The 20,139-nt window shown below is 39.8% G+C and overlaps 1 protein-coding gene across 1 annotated transcript; it reads left to right on the forward strand.

Moving 5' to 3' along the window:
- The first annotated feature begins 18,978 nt into the window (after positions 1-18,978).
- Positions 18,979-19,878, forward strand: Tas2r16 (taste 2 receptor member 16). The gene has a single exon (XM_032905255.1). It carries the CDS (start codon positions 18,979-18,981, stop codon positions 19,876-19,878), a length of 900 nt encoding a protein of 299 aa, XP_032761146.1.
- Positions 19,879-20,139: the final 261 nt, after the last annotated feature.

Consider the following 20,139-nt stretch of genomic DNA (forward strand, 5'->3'; position numbering starts at 1 on the left):
CCCATTTATTGATTCTTGATCTTAGAGAATAAGCCTTTGGTGTTCTGTTCAGGAAATTTTCTTCTGTGCCTATGTGTTCAAGGCTCTTCCACTTTCTCTTCTATTAGTTTGAGTCTGGTTTTATGGAAATCCTTGATCCACTTGAGCTTTGTACATGGAGATAAGAATGGGTCCCTTTACATTCTTCTATGTGCTGACCTCCAGTTGAACCAGCACCATTTGTTGAAAATGCTGTCTTTTCAAGTAACCCTATTAAAAAATGGGGTTCAGAGCTAAACAAAGAATTCACAGCTGAGGAATGCCGAATGGCTGAGAAACACCTAAAGAAATGTTCAACATCTTTTAGTCATCAGGGAAATGCAAATCAAAACAACCCTGAGATTTCACCTCACACCAGTGAGAATGGCTAAGATCAAAAACTCAGGTGACAGCAAATGCTGGCGAGGATCGGAGAAAGAGGAACACTCCTCCATTGTTGGTGGGGTTGCAGACTGGTACAACCATTCTGGAAATCAGTCTGGAGGTTCCTCAGAAAATTGGACATTGAACTGCCTGAGGATCCAGCTATACCTCTCTTGGGCATATACCCAAAAAGATGCCCCAACATATAAAAAAGACACGTGCTCCACTATGTTCATCGCAGCCTTATTTATAATAGCCAGAAGCTGGAAAGAACCCAGATGCCCTTCAACAGAGGAATGGATACAGAAAATGTGGTACATCTACACAATGGAATATTACTCAGCTATCAAAAACAACGACTTTATGAAATTCGTAGGCAAATGGTTGGAACTGGAAAATATCATCCTGAGTGAGCTAACCCAATCACAGAAAGACATACATGGTATGCACTCATTGATAAGTGGCTATTAGCCCAAATGCTTGAATTACCCTAGATGCCTAGAACAAATGAAACTCAAGACGGATGAACAAAATGTGAATGCTTCACTCCTTCTTTAAAAGGGGAACAAGAATACCCTTGGCAGGGAAGAGAGAGGCAAAGATTAAAACAGAGACTGAAGGAACACCCATTCAGAGCCTGCCCCACATGTGGCCCATACATATACAGCCACCCAATTAGACAAGATGGATGAAGCAAAGAAGTGCAGACCGACAGGAGCCGGATGTAGATCGATCCTGAGAGACACAGCCAGAATACAGCAAATACAGAGGCGAATGCCAGCAGCAAACCACTGAACTGAGAATAGGACCCCGTTGAAGGAATCAGAAAAGAACTGGAAGAGCTTGAAGGGCTTGAGACCCCATATATGTACAACAATGCCAAGCAACCAGAGCTTCCAGGGACTAAGCCACTACCTAAAGACTATACATGGACTGACCCTGGACTCTTACCTCATAGGTAGCAATGAATATCCTAGTAAGAGCACCAGTGGAAGGGGAAGCCCTGGGTCCTGCTAAGACTGAACCCCCAGTGAACTAGACTGTCGGGGGGAGGGCGGCAATGGGGGGTGGGTGGGGAGGGGAACACCCATAAGGAAGGGGGGGAGGGAAGGGGATGTTTGCCCGGAAACCGGGAAAGGAATAACACTCGAAATGTATATAAGAAATATTCAAGTTAATAAAAAAAAAAAGAAAGAAAGAAAATGCTGTCTTTTTTCCATTGGATAGTTTTAGCTCCTTTGTAAAAGATCAAGTGACTTTAGGTGTATGGGTTCATTTCTGGGACTTCAATTCTATTCCATTGATTTACCTGCCTGTCTTTATACCAATACCATAAAGTTTTTGTTTTTTTTTATCACTATTTTCTGTAATACTGTTTGAGGTCAGGGATGGTGATTCCCCCAGAGGTTCTTTTATCATTGAGGATAATTTTAGCTATCCTGGGGTTTTTGTTATCCTGAATGAATTTGCAAATTGCTCTTTCTAATTCTATGAATATTTGAGTTGGAATTTTGATGGGGATTGCATTGAATCTGTAGATTGCTTTTGGCAAAATGGCCATTTTTACTATATTAATCCTGCCAATCCATGAGCATGGGAGGTCTTTTCACTTTCCGAGATCCTCAATTTCTTTCTTAAGACACTTGAAGTTCTTGTCATACAGACCTTTCACTTTCTTGGTTAAAGTAACACTGAGGAATTTTATGTTATGTGGGACTGTCGTGAAGGGAGTTGTTTCCCTAATTTCTTTCTCAGCCTGTTTATCCTTTGAGTAGAGGAAGGTTACTGATTTGTTTGAGTTAATTTTGTATCCAGCCACTTTGCTGAAGGTGTTTATCAGGCTTAGTAGTTCTCTGGTGGAACTTTTGGGGTCACTTAGGTACACTATCATATCATGTGCAAATAGTGATATTTGATTTCTTCCTTTCCAATGTGTATCCCTTTGATCTCCTTTTGTTGTCTGATTGCTCTGGCTAGGACTTCGAGTACTATGTTGAACAAGCAGGGAGAGGGTAGGTAGCCTTTTCTAGTCCCTGATTTTAGTGGGATTGCTTCAAGTTTCTCTCCATTTAGTTTGATGTTGGCTATTGGTTTGCTGTATGTTGCTTTTACTATGTTTAGGTATGGGCCTTGACGTCCTGATCATTCCAAGACTGTTAACATGAAGGGGTGTTGAATTTTGTTAAATGCTTTCTCTGCATCTAATGAAATGATCATGTGCTTTGAATTTGTTTAAATAGTGGATTACATTAATGGATTTATATATATTTAACCATCCCTGGGAAAAGCCTTCTTGGTCATGTTGGATAATCATTTTGATGTGTTCTTAGATTCAGTTTGCAAGGATTTTATTGAGTATTTTTGCATCAATATTCACAAGGGAAATTGGTCTGAAGTTCTCTTTCTTTGTTGGGTCTTTGTGTGGTTTAGGTATAAGCGTAATTATGGCTTCATAGAAAAAAATTGGGCAGTGTTCCTTCTGTTTCTATTTTGTGGAATAGTTTGGACAGTATTGGTATTAGGTCTTCTTTGAAAGTCTGATAGAATTCTCCCCTAAACCCATCTGGTCCTGGGCTTTTTTGATTGGGAGATTTTAATAACTGCTTCTATTTCTTTAGGAGTTAAAGGACTGTTTAGATGATTTATCTGATCTGATTTAACTTTGCTAACTGGTCTCTGTCTAGGAAATGGTCTATTTCATCCAGATTTTCCAGTTTTGTTGAATATAGGCTTTTGTAGTAGGATCTGATTTTTTTTTAATTTCCTCAGATCCTCAGATTCTGTTGTTCTGTCTCCCTTTTCATTCCTAATTTTGTTAATTTGGATATATTCTCTGTGACCTCTAGTTTGTCTGGCTATGGGTTTATTTATCTTGTTAATTTTCTCAAAGAACCACCTCCTAGTTTTGTTGATTGTTTGTATAGTTCTCCTTGTTTCTACTTGGTTGATTGCAAGCCTGAGTTTGATTATTTCCTGCCTTCTACTCTTTCTTGGGTGTATTTACTTCTTTTTGTTCTAGAGCTTTTAGGTGTGCTGTCAAGCTGCTAATGTGTGCTCTCTCCAGTTTCCTTTTGGAGGAACTCAGAGCTATGAGATTTCCTCTTAGCACAGCTTTCATTGTGTCCCATAAGTTTGGGTATGTTCTTTCTTTATTTCTTCCTTGACCAGGTTATCATTGAGTAGAACATTGTTCAACTTCCATGTATTTGTGAGCTTTCTGTAGTTTTTGTTGTTATTGAAAAACCAGCCTTAGTCTGTGGTGATCTGATACGATGCATGGGATTATTTTAATCTTCTTGTATCTATTGAGACCTTTTTTGTGACCAATTATATGTCAGTTTTAGAAAAGGTTTAGATGAGAATAAAGTATATTCTTTTGTTTTAGGATGAAATGTTCTATAAATACCTGTTAATTCCATTTGGTCCATAACTTCTGTTAGTTTCTCTATCTCTCTGTTTAGTTTCTGTTCCCATAATAAGAGTAGAGTGTTGCATACTTCCACTATTAGAGTGTGAGGTGCAATGTGTGCTTTGAGCTTTAGTAAGCTGGTTTTTACGATTGTAGGTGCCCTTGCATTTGGAGCATAGTTACTCAGGATTGGGAGTTGATCTTAGTGGATTTTTTTCCTTTGATGAATATGAAGTGTTCTTCCTTATATTTTCGATAACTTTTGGTGGAATGTTGAATTTATTCGGTATTCAAATGGCTACTCCAGCTTGTTTCTTTGAACCATTTGCTTGGAAATGGTAGTGTCTGTCTTTTTCATTCTGATGTGTTTCCTGTATGCAGCAAAATGCCAGGTCCTCTTTATGTATCCAGTCTGTTAGTCTATGTCTTTTTATTGGGGAATTGAGTCCATTATGTTAAGAGATATTAAGGAATAGTGCTTGTTGTTTCCTGTTATTTTTGTTGTTAGAGGTGGAATTATGTTTGTGTGGCTCTCTTCCTTTGGGTTTATTGCAAGGAGATTACATTCTTGTTTTTTCTAGCATGTAGTTTCCCACCTTGTGTTGGAGTTTTTCATCTATTTTCCTTTATAGGGCTGGATTTGTAGATAGATATTGTGTAAATTTGGTTTTGTCATAGAATATCTTGGTTTCTCCATCTATGTTAATTGAGAGTTTTGCTGGCTAGAGAAGCCTGGGCTGGCGTTTGTGTTCTCTTAGGGTCTGTATGACATCTGTCCAGGATCTTCTGGCTTTCATAGTCTCTGATGAGAAGTCTGGTGTAGTTCTTATAGGTCTGCCTTTATATGTCACTTGACCTTTTTCTCTTACTGCTTTTAATACTCTGTCTTTGTTTTGTGCGCTTGTTGTTTTGACTATTATGTGATGGGAAGAATTTCTTTTCTGGTCCAATCTACTTGGAGTTCGCTAGGCTTCTTGTATGTTGTGGGCATCTCTTTCTTTAGGATAGGGAAGTTTTCTTCTATAATTTTGTTGAAGATATTTACTGACCTTTTAAGCTTGTAATCTTCACTCTCTTCTATACCTATAACTCTTACGTTTGATCTTCTCACTGTTTTCTGGATTTCCTGGATGTTTTGGGTTTGTTTTTGCTTTTTTGCATTTTCTTTGACTGCTGTGTCAATGTTTTCTATGGTATTTTCTGCCCCTGAGATTCTCTCTTTAATCTCTTGTATTCTATTGGTGATGTTTGTGTCCATGACTCCTCTTCTCTTTCCTAAGATTATTATCTCCATTTTTGTCTCCCTTTGTGGTTTCTTTATTGTTTCTATTTCCATTTTTAGATCCTGGATGGTTTTGTTCAATTCCTTCTCCTGTTTGGTTGTGTTTTCCTGTAATTCTTTAAGGGAGTTTTCTGTTCCCTCTTTAAGAGCTTCTATGGTTTATCTGTGTTCTCCTGTATTTATCTTTCTTCCTTCCTTCCTTCCTTCCTTCCTTCCTTCCTTTCTTTCTTTCTTTCTTTTTTGTTTTCTTTCAATATGTCAGTATCTCTTAGTAATCATTCTGATTATAAGTGTATGACTTTCATTTTTTTAATTGGATTTTTTTAAATTTACATTTCAAATGTTATCCCCTTTCCTGGTTTCCTGTCCATAAAAGTCCTATTCCATCCCCTATCCCCCTTCTTGTATTAGAGTATTCCCTACCCTGCCTCCCCACCCTGACATTCCCCTACGCTTGGCAGGATCAATGGCTTCCCCTTCCATTGGTGCCCAACAAGGCCATCCTCTGCTACTTATGCAGCTGGAGCTATGGGTCAGTCCATGTACAGTCTTTGGGTGGTGGTTTAGTCCCTGAGAGCTCTGGTTAGTTGGTATTGTTGTTCTTGTGGGGTTGCAAACCCCTTCATCTCCTTCAATCCTTTCTCTAACTCCTCCAATGGGTACCCCATTCTCAGCTCAATGATCTGCTACTAGCATTTGCCTTTGTATTTGTCAAGCTCTGGGTGAACCTCTCAGGGCACAACTATATCAGTCTCCTGTCAGCATGCACTTCTTGGCGTCAGCAAAATTGTCTGGGTTTGGTGGCTGTATATGTATATGGGCTGGATCCCCAGGTGGGGCAGGCTCCGAATGGCCATTGCTTTAGTCTCTGCTCCAAACTTTGTCTCCACATCTCCTCATGAATATTTTTGTTCCCCTTCTTAAGAAGGACTGAAATATCTGCAATTTGGTAGTTCTTCTTGAGCTTCATGTGGTCTGTGGATTGTATCTTGGGTAATTCGAGTTTTGGGGCTAATATCACTTATCAGTAAGTGTGGAGTATTTTTTTTCCTTTTTCTTTTTTTCGGAGCTGGGGACCGAACCCAGGGCCTTGCGCTTGTTAGGCAAGTGCTCTACCACTGAGCTAAATCCCCAACCCCAAGTGTGGAGTATTTTTGATTAGGTTACCTCACTGAGGATGATATTTTCTAGTTCCACCCATTTGCCTATGAATTTCATGAATTCATTTTTTTAAATAGCTGAGTAATACTCCTTTGTGTTGATGTACCTCATTTTTCTCCTGTATTTCTTTAAGGGAGTTATTTATGTCCTTCTTAAAGTCCTCTATCATCATCATGAGATGTGATTTTAAATTCAAATCTTGCTTTTCAGGTGTGTTGGCATATCGAGTATTTGCTGTGGTAGGAGAAATGGGTTTTGATGATGTCCAGTAGTCTTGGTTTCTGTTGCTTAGGTTCTTGAGCTTGTCTATTTCCATCTTGTTATCTCTGATGTTAGTTGGTCTTAGTCTCTGACTGGAGCCTGTCCCTCCGGTGAGCCTGTGAGCCTGTGATCTTTGGAGTGAGAGCGCTGTCAGGTTTTGGGTCAGATAGCTGTGGATCAGTCCCATGTCTGGGCACAGATGTAGACTGGAAGAGCCCTGTCCCAGGCCACCCTGCAGCTTTCGATCCCTGTGCACTCCTGGAGGGTCTCTCTTTTCATCCTTGGTGGAAAGTGGGGTTTAACCTTTGGGCAATGGACTTAGGTGGGAGAACACTCCTGGCAGACCAGCTCCCTGCCGGCAGGTTTTGGGACTGAGAGTTGTGGAACAGCCCCATCTCTGGGTGCAGATGGAGACCAGAAGACCTCAGTTTGCTTTTGAGTTTTCCATTATAATCTTGAAGATTAAATAACGGCTGTAAGTATTAACAAGGTTCTATGAAATTTTGTTTTTGATTGCTTGGTTTTGTTTGTTCTGATTTTATCATCTGGGAATATGAGAATGAGTCAGTATATAAAAAAGCCTGAGGGAATAATGAGAAAAAAATGGTGTTTGCAAAGAAGACAAACTGTAAAAATAATATCAGAGGAAGTGGAGAGGGTGAGATGTGGGGCAGGACAAAGATCGGAGCTGCAGCCAGAGGCTCCTTTTTTAGGAGCACTGTGGAGAAAAGAGAGGTAGGAACTGTGATTATTAACTTCTAACCTCTTTTTTAGGCCTAGATAAACTCTCTTGATAGTTTAGGAATTGAGGGAAGGCCAACATATATGAATGAATGGGAATAAAAGTAAAAACAGCTTTGAGTCCTGCAAGAAATGACCTATGTCTGTGGACTAGACATGTGATGTCAGGCACAGAACAGAAATCAAGAGTAGTGTGGGGAATGGAGGAAATTAAGATGGGGGTGAACAGAAGACATGGGTAGGCAGAAAGGAAGCTAATATGATAAGGAACCCATGGCATGAGGAAGACGAAGGGGTACCAGAAATAGACTTCTGATGTCTGAAGGAGAAGTCTGCATAAGTGGGGGAGAAAAGGGCAGACATCTTTCTGTGATAAGCAGTCCTTATTCAGGCCGTGGCATTCCAAGGTAACTTTTTAAAATGTGCTATTTTAGAACATGACAACAGAAAGAGAAAGAAGAACATCCTGTGCGAATTTAATCTTTGGGCATATTCACAGCAACAGCATATTGTTTATTATCATATTTCGTAATCACAGAGTCATTATACCCAACTGACATTCTCCCCAAGCGCTTTCACTTTCCTTACCACTGTGAAGTGTTACTTGTGTGACACTTTCACAAACACTTAGCTTAGATGGAATTGCGTCTTGCTCACGACACAATGAATGAACTACTTATACCCTAGACACAATAGCACACGAAAATAGCCAACTCTTAGTTCTCTTAACACAGATGGTGGGATTGTTCCATGAACACGTCACTGTTTCTCTTCCCGGTCACAGTTCTCACTTTAATCATTTCCTTAACATGTACAGATTCTCATCATCTGTGCACACTGTCTTGTCTGGTTCCCCCGTGTTAATGAATCATTACTCGCAAGATTTCATAAATAGGCCTAGTATTATGATGGTTCCTTTTGCAAAATTCAGTAAGATATTTGCCGGATTTTTCTTATGTCCCAGATACGTTTGTGGACAGTAAGGGAACTGTGGTACTCAGAGCAACATCCTTCCACGCATGTCACATCTATTCTGGTACAGAAAGTAGAGCATGAAATGGATAATGCAGCACGTGAGATGGCAGATGATAATAAATCCCATGGGCAAAAATGAAGGAAAAGAGAAGTAGAGTGAAGTGGGCATAGAGCTGGAGTAAATAAAATCTAAAATGGGATGAAAATTTAAGTTTTCTCATGATGGTAATAGTTGTGCATAGATTAAGAATGATCACAATAAACTAGACATTTGGTTACGCGGGAGATCCTGAGGTTGTTAACTTGCATAACCAGAGAAGCCATGAATTACTTTAGGGAAAAAAAGGGGGGGGGAGTAGAATGCCTCATAAGCAATTTACCTTAGTAAGCCACTAGAGGGTTTTCTGTGAAGGATTAACACTATGGGCTTTGAGATCAGAAATAAAAGGTGTTTGCTCCAGGACCTTCAAAAGTTAAAGTGTGAGGTTACTTGTATGTTTTGATCATCCATATTTGCAACAGATGGGATGTGGAACATGAAAGAAGGCACGAGAAGTGACTAGAGGAGGGGCAGAAGACTGGTGCTTTCCTAATGCCAGAACAATATGCTAGTGAACAGGAGAAACTCTGGGACAATGAATTGAATTTAAAAAAATGAATGCCACATAATTTTAATAGATGGCATGACTTAGCTAGGAGAATAGGTTGCTGAGGAATACTCTAAAATACAGTAAAATAAATTAAATTGAAATGCAAATGCAAATATTGAAGGCAAAAGTCAACCCATTGTGTAGCATAGTATGAAATAAGAGGGGATGGCTCAACTTCCAAATGCCTGACTGTCACTTGCAGGTTAGAAGCTTCCCTTTAATCCAAAGCACCGAGTGAAGCAGTGTGTATGTGATCAGACCTTCCTCTTTTAGAGGGCTTTGGTTAAATTCAACAGTACTTTGATAGCCAAGTATAGACAATGAGTCATCAAAAAATTAAACTGGAGCTCAAAATTTTATTGAATAGATAATGCATGTAGGTCTTTGTGTAAAACTCTTTTTCCTCTTCTGCTTCAATGTGTTTATGTCATAAATGGCAGACAGGGTTGGTATTTGTTCTGTGGAGATGGAACTATATAACGAGCAAAAATGGCTACCTTGGTGTCATTAATAACAGGCTCTCAAGTGTCTAATTATCTAGTAGGTGGATGGATTCCAAGGCTCATGATTTGCAGAGAACTAGAGACTTACAGATCTAGGAGCTCAGCTTAGATCTAGCAAAGCTTCTAGTTGGTTAGCAGTCCAATATCCAGTGGCTTCCTGAGGTAGGTAACATTGGCAGTGTTATGTGCTGTCTCAGATTACAGACACTGAGTTTGGGCATCAGGGTCCTTGACTCCTAACAGAACAGCAGCCAGCATTGGCAGCAGTCAGCACCGTCTAGTGTTACTGCTTTAACATCTGGGTAAAACACTCGGCTTAACAATGCTTGGCAGCTGCCTGAAAATCTTCCAAAGACCAGAGCCCAACAAAGTTTTCCTAACCTTGACTGCTTCCAGTCTTTGCTTTAGAAATATGAGTTTCCCAATTTCTCTTTGGCTTCTCAGTACTTCAGCTGAGTCTGATTTTCTCGTAAACTATAGTTCTTCCCCATTTTTTAAATTAAAAAATAGAAACCAATACAAATGAATAGAAAATGGTCAGACCTAAAATTGTGTGTGTGTGTGTGTGTGTGTGTGCGTGTGTGTGTGACTTATAGACTAAGCAGGTTGTATTTCTATATATAGGAATACACACACACACACACACACACATTCATACAATTTATATGTAGCAACAATTAATGAAAAACAGGCCTTTAATTTAAGAGAGTGGTCAGATACATGGGAGGGTTTTGAGGGAGGAAAGGGAAGGGAGAAATAATATAATTATAATCCTTCAAAATAAGTATTATCAAAAAAGAAATATAAAATATAAATATAAAAATGTTACAGTCACAGGTAGAAATAATTTATTGACCCGTTCTGAAAAAGTTCTGGTAGCAGATACATTAGATGCTTAAAGAATACTGTAAAGCTGTAAAAACAAACAAATAAACAAGCAATGCGTAGACAAACTGGAAACATTAAGGGGACAGAATGCCTGGAAGGGAAAGCAAAAGAACTTTTAAAGTTGAAAGATAGAATTGAAGTTTAAAAATAAAAATCATTCAAAATATAGATTTAAGCTGATATGAGAAAATGTTAATAACTTGAAGACAAGATAATGAAAATTTCTATGTCTGAGGAGTAGAAAGAAAATTAAAATTGAAGAAAAGCATCCAGATCCTAAGAGACCAATAGAACACCCCTGAGTAGACCAGAGCAACACGAGTGGCCCAGAAGGAAATGAATAATTAATGATGGTTGAAACTTCCTTAATTTTTTGAGGACATTATACCAAATATCAGGACACTCGAAAATATCAAGTAAGATGAACCCAAAGCAAGATGACAAACCACCAATCTCATGGGAAATCTTTATGAACACCAAAAGCAGAGTTGTCATCAGAAATACCAAGAAATGTCAATAGAAAATCTTATATCCACCATACTATTATTTAAAAGTGAAGGACAGTGAAGACAACTCCAGGTAATGAAGAGGAAGCAGTTGGACACCATTAGATATTTCTTATAAGAAATGTGTATGACCTTGCAGGGTGAGATGAGAGGAACATAAAGAGTAGCTTAAAGCTGTGTGTATTATTTTAAAGTCTCAATAAAGGTAAGTAAATAGGCAATCATGAAACATATTACTATTACTACTGCTGCTGCTGCTGCTGCTGCTGCTACTACTACTACTACTACTACTATTATTATTATTATTATTATTATTATTATTATTATTATTATTAAAAGATGCTTTATAACCGCAGGAAGGAGTTGTGAATAATATATCACGAAGGATCCACCTCCATTTCTTCCCTGTAGACCCCATCTCCTACAAATTATACTTCCTCTGTAAATAGTACCCTTACTTGGGAAAAAAATTCAAACCAAGCGCCTGTCACAGACATTTTATATGCAAACACAACATCACAAAACAGTGTCATCATAGCTTTTTTTATTTTAATATACCAAGAGTTTTCCATGATAGATTGTATTTTAGAAATTAAGTCCCTGTGGCTTTTTAAAAGACAAACATTTTACAGAGCACCATTTCTGATCACAATGGGATTAAATTAGAAATCAACAACAGAAGTGAAACTGGAAGATTCATTAATCTTTGGAAATTCAATAATGGGCTTTTAAATAGCTAATATATCAAAGACAAAATCTCAAACTAAATTTAGAAAATATTTGGAGAAAAATGATGATGAAAATAGAGCAAACCACAGTGATGAAGATAGTACTGAAGGAGAGACTTGGAGCTCTATGTACTTAGGTTAAATATATATAATACCCGTGTGTGTGTGTGTGTGTGTGTGTGTGTGTGTGTGTGTGAGTGTGTGAGTGTGAGTGTGTGAGTGTGTGTGTGAGTGTGTGTGTGTGTGTGTGTGTGAGTGTGTGTGTGTGTGTGTGAGTGTGTGTGTGTGTGTGTGTGTGTGTGTGTGTGTGTGTGTGTGTGTGTGTGTGTGTGTGTGTGGGTGTGTGTGAGTGTGTGGGGGTGTTGGGTGTGTGTGTGTGTGGGTGGTGTGTGTGGTGGTGTGTGTGTGTTGGGTGTGTGTGGGTGTATGTGTGTGTGGTATTGGTGTGGTATGTGGTGTGTGTGTGGTGTGTGTGGTGTGTGTGTGTGTGTGTGTGGTGTGTGTGTGTGTGGAATGTGTGAGTGTGTATGTGGTGTGTGGGTGTAAGGTGTGAATGTGTGTGTGGATGTGTGTGTGTGGTGGTGGTGTGTGTGTATGTGTGTGTGGTGTGTGGGTGCGTGGTGTGTGTGTATGAGTGTGTGGTGTGTATGTGGGTGTGTGGCGTGTATATGAGCGTGTGTGGAGTGTGTGGAGGTGTGTATGTAAGTGTGTGAGGGTGGGGGGTGTGTGAATGTGTGAGTGTATGTGTATGAGTGTGCGTGTGTGTGTATGTGTGTGAGTGTGTGTGTGTGTGTCTTCATGTGATGGCATACCATTCTAATTCTAGCTCTTGGAAGGTAAAAACAAGAGGATCATTAGTTTAAGGTCAGTGTAGGGTACAAAGTGAGACCCTGTCTCAGAGAGAGCAAGAGAGAGAAAGTAAAGGGGTGGGGTAGAAGAATTCACACTGGCAACTTTGTGAACACTGAAACAAAGCTCTCCAGCTAACTGCCTTTAAGTCAATGTTAGCAGCAAAGCAAAAGGAATGTATACAGTAACTGAGTGGTATAGATAATTATTAGTAAAAGTCAATGTAGGTAGTATAGGTAATTATTAGTAAAAGTCAATGTGGGTTTCACAATGAAAATCGACCAATGCAAAAGAATGAAGGAACAGATGTAATCATCTTTGATATTTGATAGAAGTTGCATGCTTTCACAACAACAACCACTTTTATTGATTTGTATTTTTTGGATGCAAACAGTATTCCACAGGCTCATGTGTTTGAACACCTTATTCCCTACTAGTGGCCTTGCTTGAAAAGTGGTGGAACAGTTTGGAAATAGTGCCTAACTGGAAGAGGTGTGTGGTTGTAAGTAATAAAAAATAAAATGCTGTCTTTTATCCCCCACTAGGTCTGACACCACAGTGCCCCAAGATATCTGGTAGATCTCTTGCCAGAAGCACACATCCCAATTCCGTGGCAGCCCAGTGTCTCTAGCTGCCTCACAGTTTTGTACACTTAAATGGCTACATGGAAGACCACCCAATACAATAACCTCCGATCCAATTGATAAGATATAATTACCCACCTAAACATACAAAGCCTGGTACACATCCATCCCTTAAGAACATTCATAACAACCTCTAAAGGTACAGCGTGGAATCTTAACATCGTCCTCCATGTTGTCCCGTGGCTACTCTGCTGTCTCCTCCTCTTCCTTCAAACTTTTCTCCCACCCATCCTTCCTTCTCGTCCAATGACAGGCCTCATTGTATCCTGTACCTGCCTCACCTGTGACATCATCCCACAGAGGTTGGTGAGTGTTTATAACCCTCTAAACACAAGGTAACCAGCCTGACTCCTCTATCGCCACCATACCTTCTCTACCACAATGGAACGTATTCTCTCACACCTTGGAATGAGTTCCTTCTTTAAGTTGCTTCTTGCCAGGTTTTGGGTTTTTTTTTGTTCTTTTTTTTTGTCATAGCATTAAAGATAAGATAGAAATGAGTTTGACATGAGTAGAATCATTTCTGTGGTAATGTTACCCAAGGAGCATTAAAGCCAGCACCTCTCAATCACAATGTTAAAGACGTTTATTTTCTGCAGAGATTTTAAAAATCACGTCCTCAAATTAACTTGGCTCATCAAACATCTTGTGTACGCTAGCATGGGAATAAAGACTTCATTTTTACAAAACATGCAGTGGTCAGATAACTTGTCTATTTATGCCAGTTTATTCTTACCTACTGTAGAGTTCACTTTTTTTTTCCTTCGTATCTACCCAAAGCAGAGAAATAAGCAATGAATCACACTGAACCTACGGACCACATCATGAAAACCTGGGAAGAGAAGTCAAAACTGCCACACTGTGTGCTGTGCCAACATCACAATATCATACCTGTATGTGAATGATTGAATTAATTTCAGCCTTTTGCACCTAGCATCTTTTCCCTAAATGATACAAAAGGAAGGTAGAAGAGATGAGGTTCCAAATGTACATCTGTATGAAAAGAAGGTAGACAAAGTAAATTTATATTTATGCAACACCGAGTCATAGTAAAAACTATATTATCAACTTAATATAATCTTTTTACGTCTGTATCTTTCTTCTTGCTCGTTGTCTCTTTGTTAGTATATTGTTCAGCGCTGTATTTATATGCAAACTGAAGTTAGAAAAATATTTCATCCGTTTTTTAAAAAGCCATGGGTTTATTAATTGACAGAAAGGCAATTAACACCTTTGTTGTTTTGGTTATGTATATTTTCTGATAATATCTTTACACAGCAAAGAAACACTCTTACATTTGTAGCCCCAAACTATTGGCGAAAGGGTTTCAGATCTTTCGGTTTTTAAATACTAGCATGTTCCTTTTCATTGCACTCATACTCATTCTTTTAAATATCATATTCCTGGCAGAATGAGTTTATCAATGATGTCAGTAACTTCCCATCATATTCTTATATCCACTTGGGACGTGAGGCATTTCAGAGAGGAGAAAGTCAGATTCCAGAACCTCCCGCATGCACTGAGGTCAGCTTCCTCCCTGGAATTCAGAGTGCAAAGGCAGAGTGCAACGAGAGAGTACAACGAGAGGGTGTGTGTAATGTGAGAATGCCTTTTAAGAGTGCAAGGGGAGAGTGCAATGGAAGAGTGCAAGGGGAGAGTGCAGTGTGAGAGTGCATTTGAGAGTGCAAAGGGAGAGTACAAGAGAGTACAAAGGCATAGTGCCATGGCAGAGGGCATGTGAGAGTACCATGTGAGAGCGTAACCCCTCTGTCCATGGACTTAGAGCTCTTGGAAATTATTTCTGATTTTTTTCTATTCTGAATGCAGCTTACTCTCATTTCATAAATATGCCTGAGGCCTGTGGATTCAGCTACTCAGTAACACTTGTGCAAAAGCACGACCACGCACTTAAAAGTCAGGTACAGGGGCTAGAGAGTGAACCAAGTGCCCTTGCTGGTCTTGCAGAAAACCCAAGTTCAATTCAAGCACATGGGTGGTAGCCCACGGCAGGCTGTAATTCCAGTTTCAGGGTATCCAACACTCTCTGCTGGCCAGAGACACACACGGTTCACAGGCACACAAATTCATATGAGCCAAACACCCATAAAAAAAAATTAAACATTTTTCAAACGTTAGGCATAGTGGTGAGTGTCTGAAATAGCAGCATTTGAGAGCGTGGGACAGAAACAATTTGGGTGCCCATATTTTGGCATTTGTGCTAATTTCTTGTTAGAATGGTATAGGATTATCATCTCATTCATATAACATATCGGTTTACACTTGGTCTATCGGAGAGCCATGGTGTTCACTGGAGAGCCTCACAATCAGGTCTGCTTTACGGTGCTTCGAAGTTTCCTTAAGTGCTGCATAAAATGAGGGTTTGTAGGCCTCTTGACTCAGCAACTAAAATACTGTATTTCTCTCTCACCCTCCATTTCCATGGCCCCAAGCTTCTCAGTGGCTTAAACTACAGGGATGAACTCTGCACACAAAATAGTGTTTCAGAGTTAGTTCAAGCCAGACTCATTAAACAGCCTGCAACAACACGAGCTTCTGTGTCCTTGCCTGCGTATGTGCGTGCTTCCTCTGATTTCCCCTCGGGGCTGTAGCTCATCTCAGCATCACATATAATTTAGAATAATACAGGATGAAAAGAAGGGCCTGTATACTACTGTCAAAGAGGAATATTCCCATAGAGCATCTCGGCAGGCTTCTCTCTGGACTCGGCCCCCAGAATTGATTTTCATGCCCAGACTCAATATGCAAAGGAGATATTAAACTAAGTCTGGAATTTAAAACCTCTCCAGCAAGAGGCTCCATTGCCAAGAGTCAAGTGCAGTAAACTAGTTTGGAGGAAGGCAAATAAAAGTCTGTGTGGCTTTATGGCATCATATAAATGTGCCACACTCTATCTCTTACTCAGCTGCTGGCCGTTGATGCAGTTTCTAGTCCATAGGTATTATGAGAATCTCTGAAAGAGACTTGTAGACATCTCCTTCGTCACAAATGCATAAGAGTTTCTCTATAACAAACACCCAAAAAGTAATGTCTTATTAATAGGAACAAATTGCTCTTCAATGGAGCACCATTAACTTACATTTCTTCCAGAAGTATAGACAGCCTTCCCTTATCCTACAGTTTCCAACTCAAGTTAATATTACCAAAACTGTGTTTTGTTCCTGAGATGAGAACATTACAAAGTTTACCTTTGCGAGATTATTAGTTATTATTGTTCGCCTACTGTTAATCAAATGTTCTTTATAATTTTTCCATATTCAGTATTTTATAAAGTAGATATGCACACAAGCACACACATATATATAAAAAAGAGATTAGTTTTGTAATGAGAGAGGGCGAAGGAGCAGGAAAAGGCGTGGATTTGGTTGGTGGGGAGGTGTGGGCGATCCAGGAGAAGTTGAAGGAGGTGACACTAAAATCAGAATATATCCTATGGACAAAATCTATTTTCAATAATAAAAAGATGCGTGCCTAGGACGGCATGTGTCTAGTTTAGCAATAGTAAAATCCATAGCTGAGCAAATTTTTCACACCAAACTTACAAGTAGGAACAATCAGGTAGTTTTAGATGAAACTAGGTTAGTCCCTAACCTAGTTACTTATCAGGAGGGACAGATACAAAAATCTTTAACTATGAATTTTATACTGTCTCTGAGGAGAGAATAGAAACATCTAGGAAACAAGCTAGTGGGCCTCTGCTCTATCTAAGGACAAAGTACTGGAAGGAACAAGCAGCCTGAAGATCCTACACACCAATTCATAAATTTCAGAAGGCCAGAAAGCTCAATGGCCAGAGGCACCAACCAGCAAGTTGACAAACTAAATGTGATTGCCAAGATGCCCGTGGTGCAAAGAAAGAATCCTGATTCCCACAAGTTGTCCTCTGACCTCTTTACAACTAGGTTGTAGCATGCATGTTATACACACAGACAAAGACATAGGGCACACACACACACACACACACACACACACACAATGAGTAAATGAATAAATAAATAAAGGCAGCAAAATGTCTTGTTTGTTTTGTTTTGTGGGGTTTTGGGTTTTGGGGGGTGTTTTTAATAACTGCAGATGTCACATAGAGCTGGGCCCTGTCAACTTGTCACTAATTGCTAATGGGTGGCAATTCTCAGGGAGCTGCTAAAGGAGGTGGCAGAAGGCAGACCCCACTACAGTGCAGAGTGAAGAGATATGGCCATACCACAGAATAACCAGTCTTTGAAGTTCTAACCCTAATTCGCTTTGTGCATCTCAGTCAAATTCTTCCAAAGGGAACACGGAGGGCATTTAATTTCTGTGACCACAGGAAGGACGCCCTGTGAGGGAGGGCAGCATCGAGGGCAGCATCTGGTGTCCCTTCAGCTGTAGGCTAGATAGGAACAGCACCTTGGACAGAGATTCATTTCTTGTAAAACTCTTGTAGCTATTCTCAGTCCTGAGGGCTGTGACATGATATTGTAGTTGAACAGTCCCTGAGACAGAGGCTTGAAACATCACAGTGTTTGTAAGGTCACTGAACATAGGAAGGAGTGTGCTACCTAGACCAGTATACAAAGCAAAGGCCATTGCGGCCATTGTATGTTTCTAAAGACATTTCACATTTTCTCTCCCAGTATGCAGAGCCCACATTTCAATCAACCCATCCCTTAAGTACAAGCTATTGTTTCATTATTTCATTTCCTACTTTTTTGCATTTTTACTAAAACTTCAAAAGCAGATGTTTTCTCATTGTAATCCTATGTGTTGGTAGAATTTTCAAAAATATATACTATTTTTCTTTGCACCACAGAGTTCAGTAGGTTTTGAAGGTTTATGTTTAACAACTAAATGTTTCATGTTAGATTACTCTTGCTTTCCCAATCTTGAAAAATTAAATGTCCATCCAGGCTTGGAATTCATAGAGTTAACCACTTTGGATTTGTTTCTCTCACTATCTACCAATTACTTGAATCTGTCTGTCACTTTTGAAACCACTAATTAAATAGTTGCCCAATGTCAAGAGAAAATGTATTCTCTAGCCTTCGTGCATATCTGTGAATTGTATACACCTTTAGAAGTGACATTCTTTACTGTCGGTGAGATGGTTCTTTTCCAATTCATCTGGGAAAAGTGACATAAGAACCTAGCTATGGAAGGAGAAACAAAAGAAATATTAATGAAACAAGAACAATTTCCAAAACGCTGGAAAGTATGTAGTGAAGGCATTGGAATTAGCAAAAGAGTAGTAGAGAAGCAAACATACTTCATCTCCATTGGGAGATCAAGAGAGACTGTGTGGTGGTTTCACTGCCATTTGTCATCTCTGAGTTGAGAGATTCAGCACAGGCTTTAGAAATCGAGCTTCAACAGATGGAGGCCAGAGCTTTAGGAATGATGGTGGAATTTCCAAACAAAGACTTCAGTTACCTTTTTGATTTCCCCTCACAATTTGGAAGCAGTGCTCACATCCCCAACTGTTGGAGTGCCTGCGAACGGGATTCTGAGGCTGGCAGTAGCATGCCATTTGACATAATGGAAACGTTACCCAAGACATTAGTGCAAGCAAAGGATCCATCTTTTCTAGTGCTCAAATTTTAAATTTGTATATTTTCAGAAATATTATTTAAAAATGGAGAGATACCCAAAGGGCACCTTGAGCAAATAAAGAGGTGAAGAAGAGAAATCAACATGCATATATAATGGCTTTCTCTTTATGAAAATAATCAAATGATCTTAGGATCAAGAACCCACAGCCGAACAAGATTTTCATGCATCCCTGTGTGAATTTAACCCAATAATCAAAGCATAGACAAATCCTGTAGATAGGGAAATGACTATGTCAAAAGTGAGTTAGGAGGATTTGCATCTGCGAAGAGGTGCTCTCTTATACCGAGAGTGGCAAGAACACATTCCTGTTTCATATTTGGAAAGTGGTACAGAACTGCTGAGTGTTTGGCCAGGAAAAGACTTCAGAGTAGAAGCATGGTGCCAACCCAAGTCACCATCTTCTCTATCATCATGTATGTGCTTGAGTCCTTAGTCATAATTGTGCAAAGTTGCACAACAGTTGCAGTGCTGTTCAGAGAGTGGATGCACTTTCAAAGACTGTCGCCGGTGGAAATAATTCTCATCAGCCTGGGCATTTCACATTTCTGTCTACAGTGGACATCGATGCTGTACAACTTTGGTACCTACTCTAGGCCTGTCCTTTTATTTTGGAAGGTATCGGTCGTCTGGGAGTTCATGAACATTTTGACATTCTGGCTAACCAGTTTGCTTGCTGTCCTCTACTGTGTCAAGGTCTCTTCCTTCACTCACCCCGTCTTCCTCTGGCTGAGGTTGAAAATTTTGAAACTGGTTCTCTGGTTGATATTGGGCGCACTGATAGCTTCTTGTTTGTCAATCATCCCTTCTGTTGTTAAATATCATATCCAGATGGAATTAGTCACCCTAGATCATTTACCCAAAAACAGTTCTTTGATTCTAAGACTGCAAATGTTCGAGTGGTATTTTTCTAATCCTTTCAAAATGATTGGGTTTGCTGTTCCTTTCCTCGTGTTCCTGATTTCTATCATCTTACTCACAGTCTCGCTGGTCCAGCACTGGGGGCAGATGAAACACTACAGCAGCAGCAGCTCCAGCCTGAAAGCTCAGTGCACTGTTCTGAAGTCTCTCGCCACCTTCTTCTTCTTCTTCACATCCTATTTTCTCACTATAGTCGTCTCCTTTATTGGCACCGTGTTTGATAAGAAGTCATGGTTCTGGGTCTGCGAAGCTGTCATCTATGGTTTAGTCTGTATTCACTTCACTTCCCTGATGATGAGCAACCCTACATTGAAAAAAGCACTCAGGTTGCAGTTCGGGAGCCCAGAGTCTTCCTAAGGCAGGGAATTCAGTGAAGCCTCTGGGGTAAGGAGAGTTTGCATTGGCACAGTTCTTAGAGTGAAATGCAAACGTGGACACGAACTTCATTCCCTTTCATGTCCACAGATGGATGGATCTATAAATCATCACCAATCTTCCCTGTATTCTGACCCATTCCTTTCCTGTCCTATCCATAGTCCCCAGGTTGGTTTTGATTTTTCTCATGATCACACCAACTCTGCTTAGCTTTAGCCACCGTTGCAATATTAAACATGATCT

Source organism: Rattus rattus, chromosome 6 (genome assembly GCF_011064425.1).
Source record: "Rattus rattus isolate New Zealand chromosome 6, Rrattus_CSIRO_v1, whole genome shotgun sequence".
NCBI lineage: Eukaryota > Metazoa > Chordata > Mammalia > Rodentia > Muridae > Rattus > Rattus rattus.

Coding starts and splice junctions, on each gene's coding strand:
- Tas2r16 (XM_032905255.1), top strand. CDS start 18,979: ATGGTGCCAACCCAAGTCACCATCTTCTCTATCATCATGTATGTGCTT.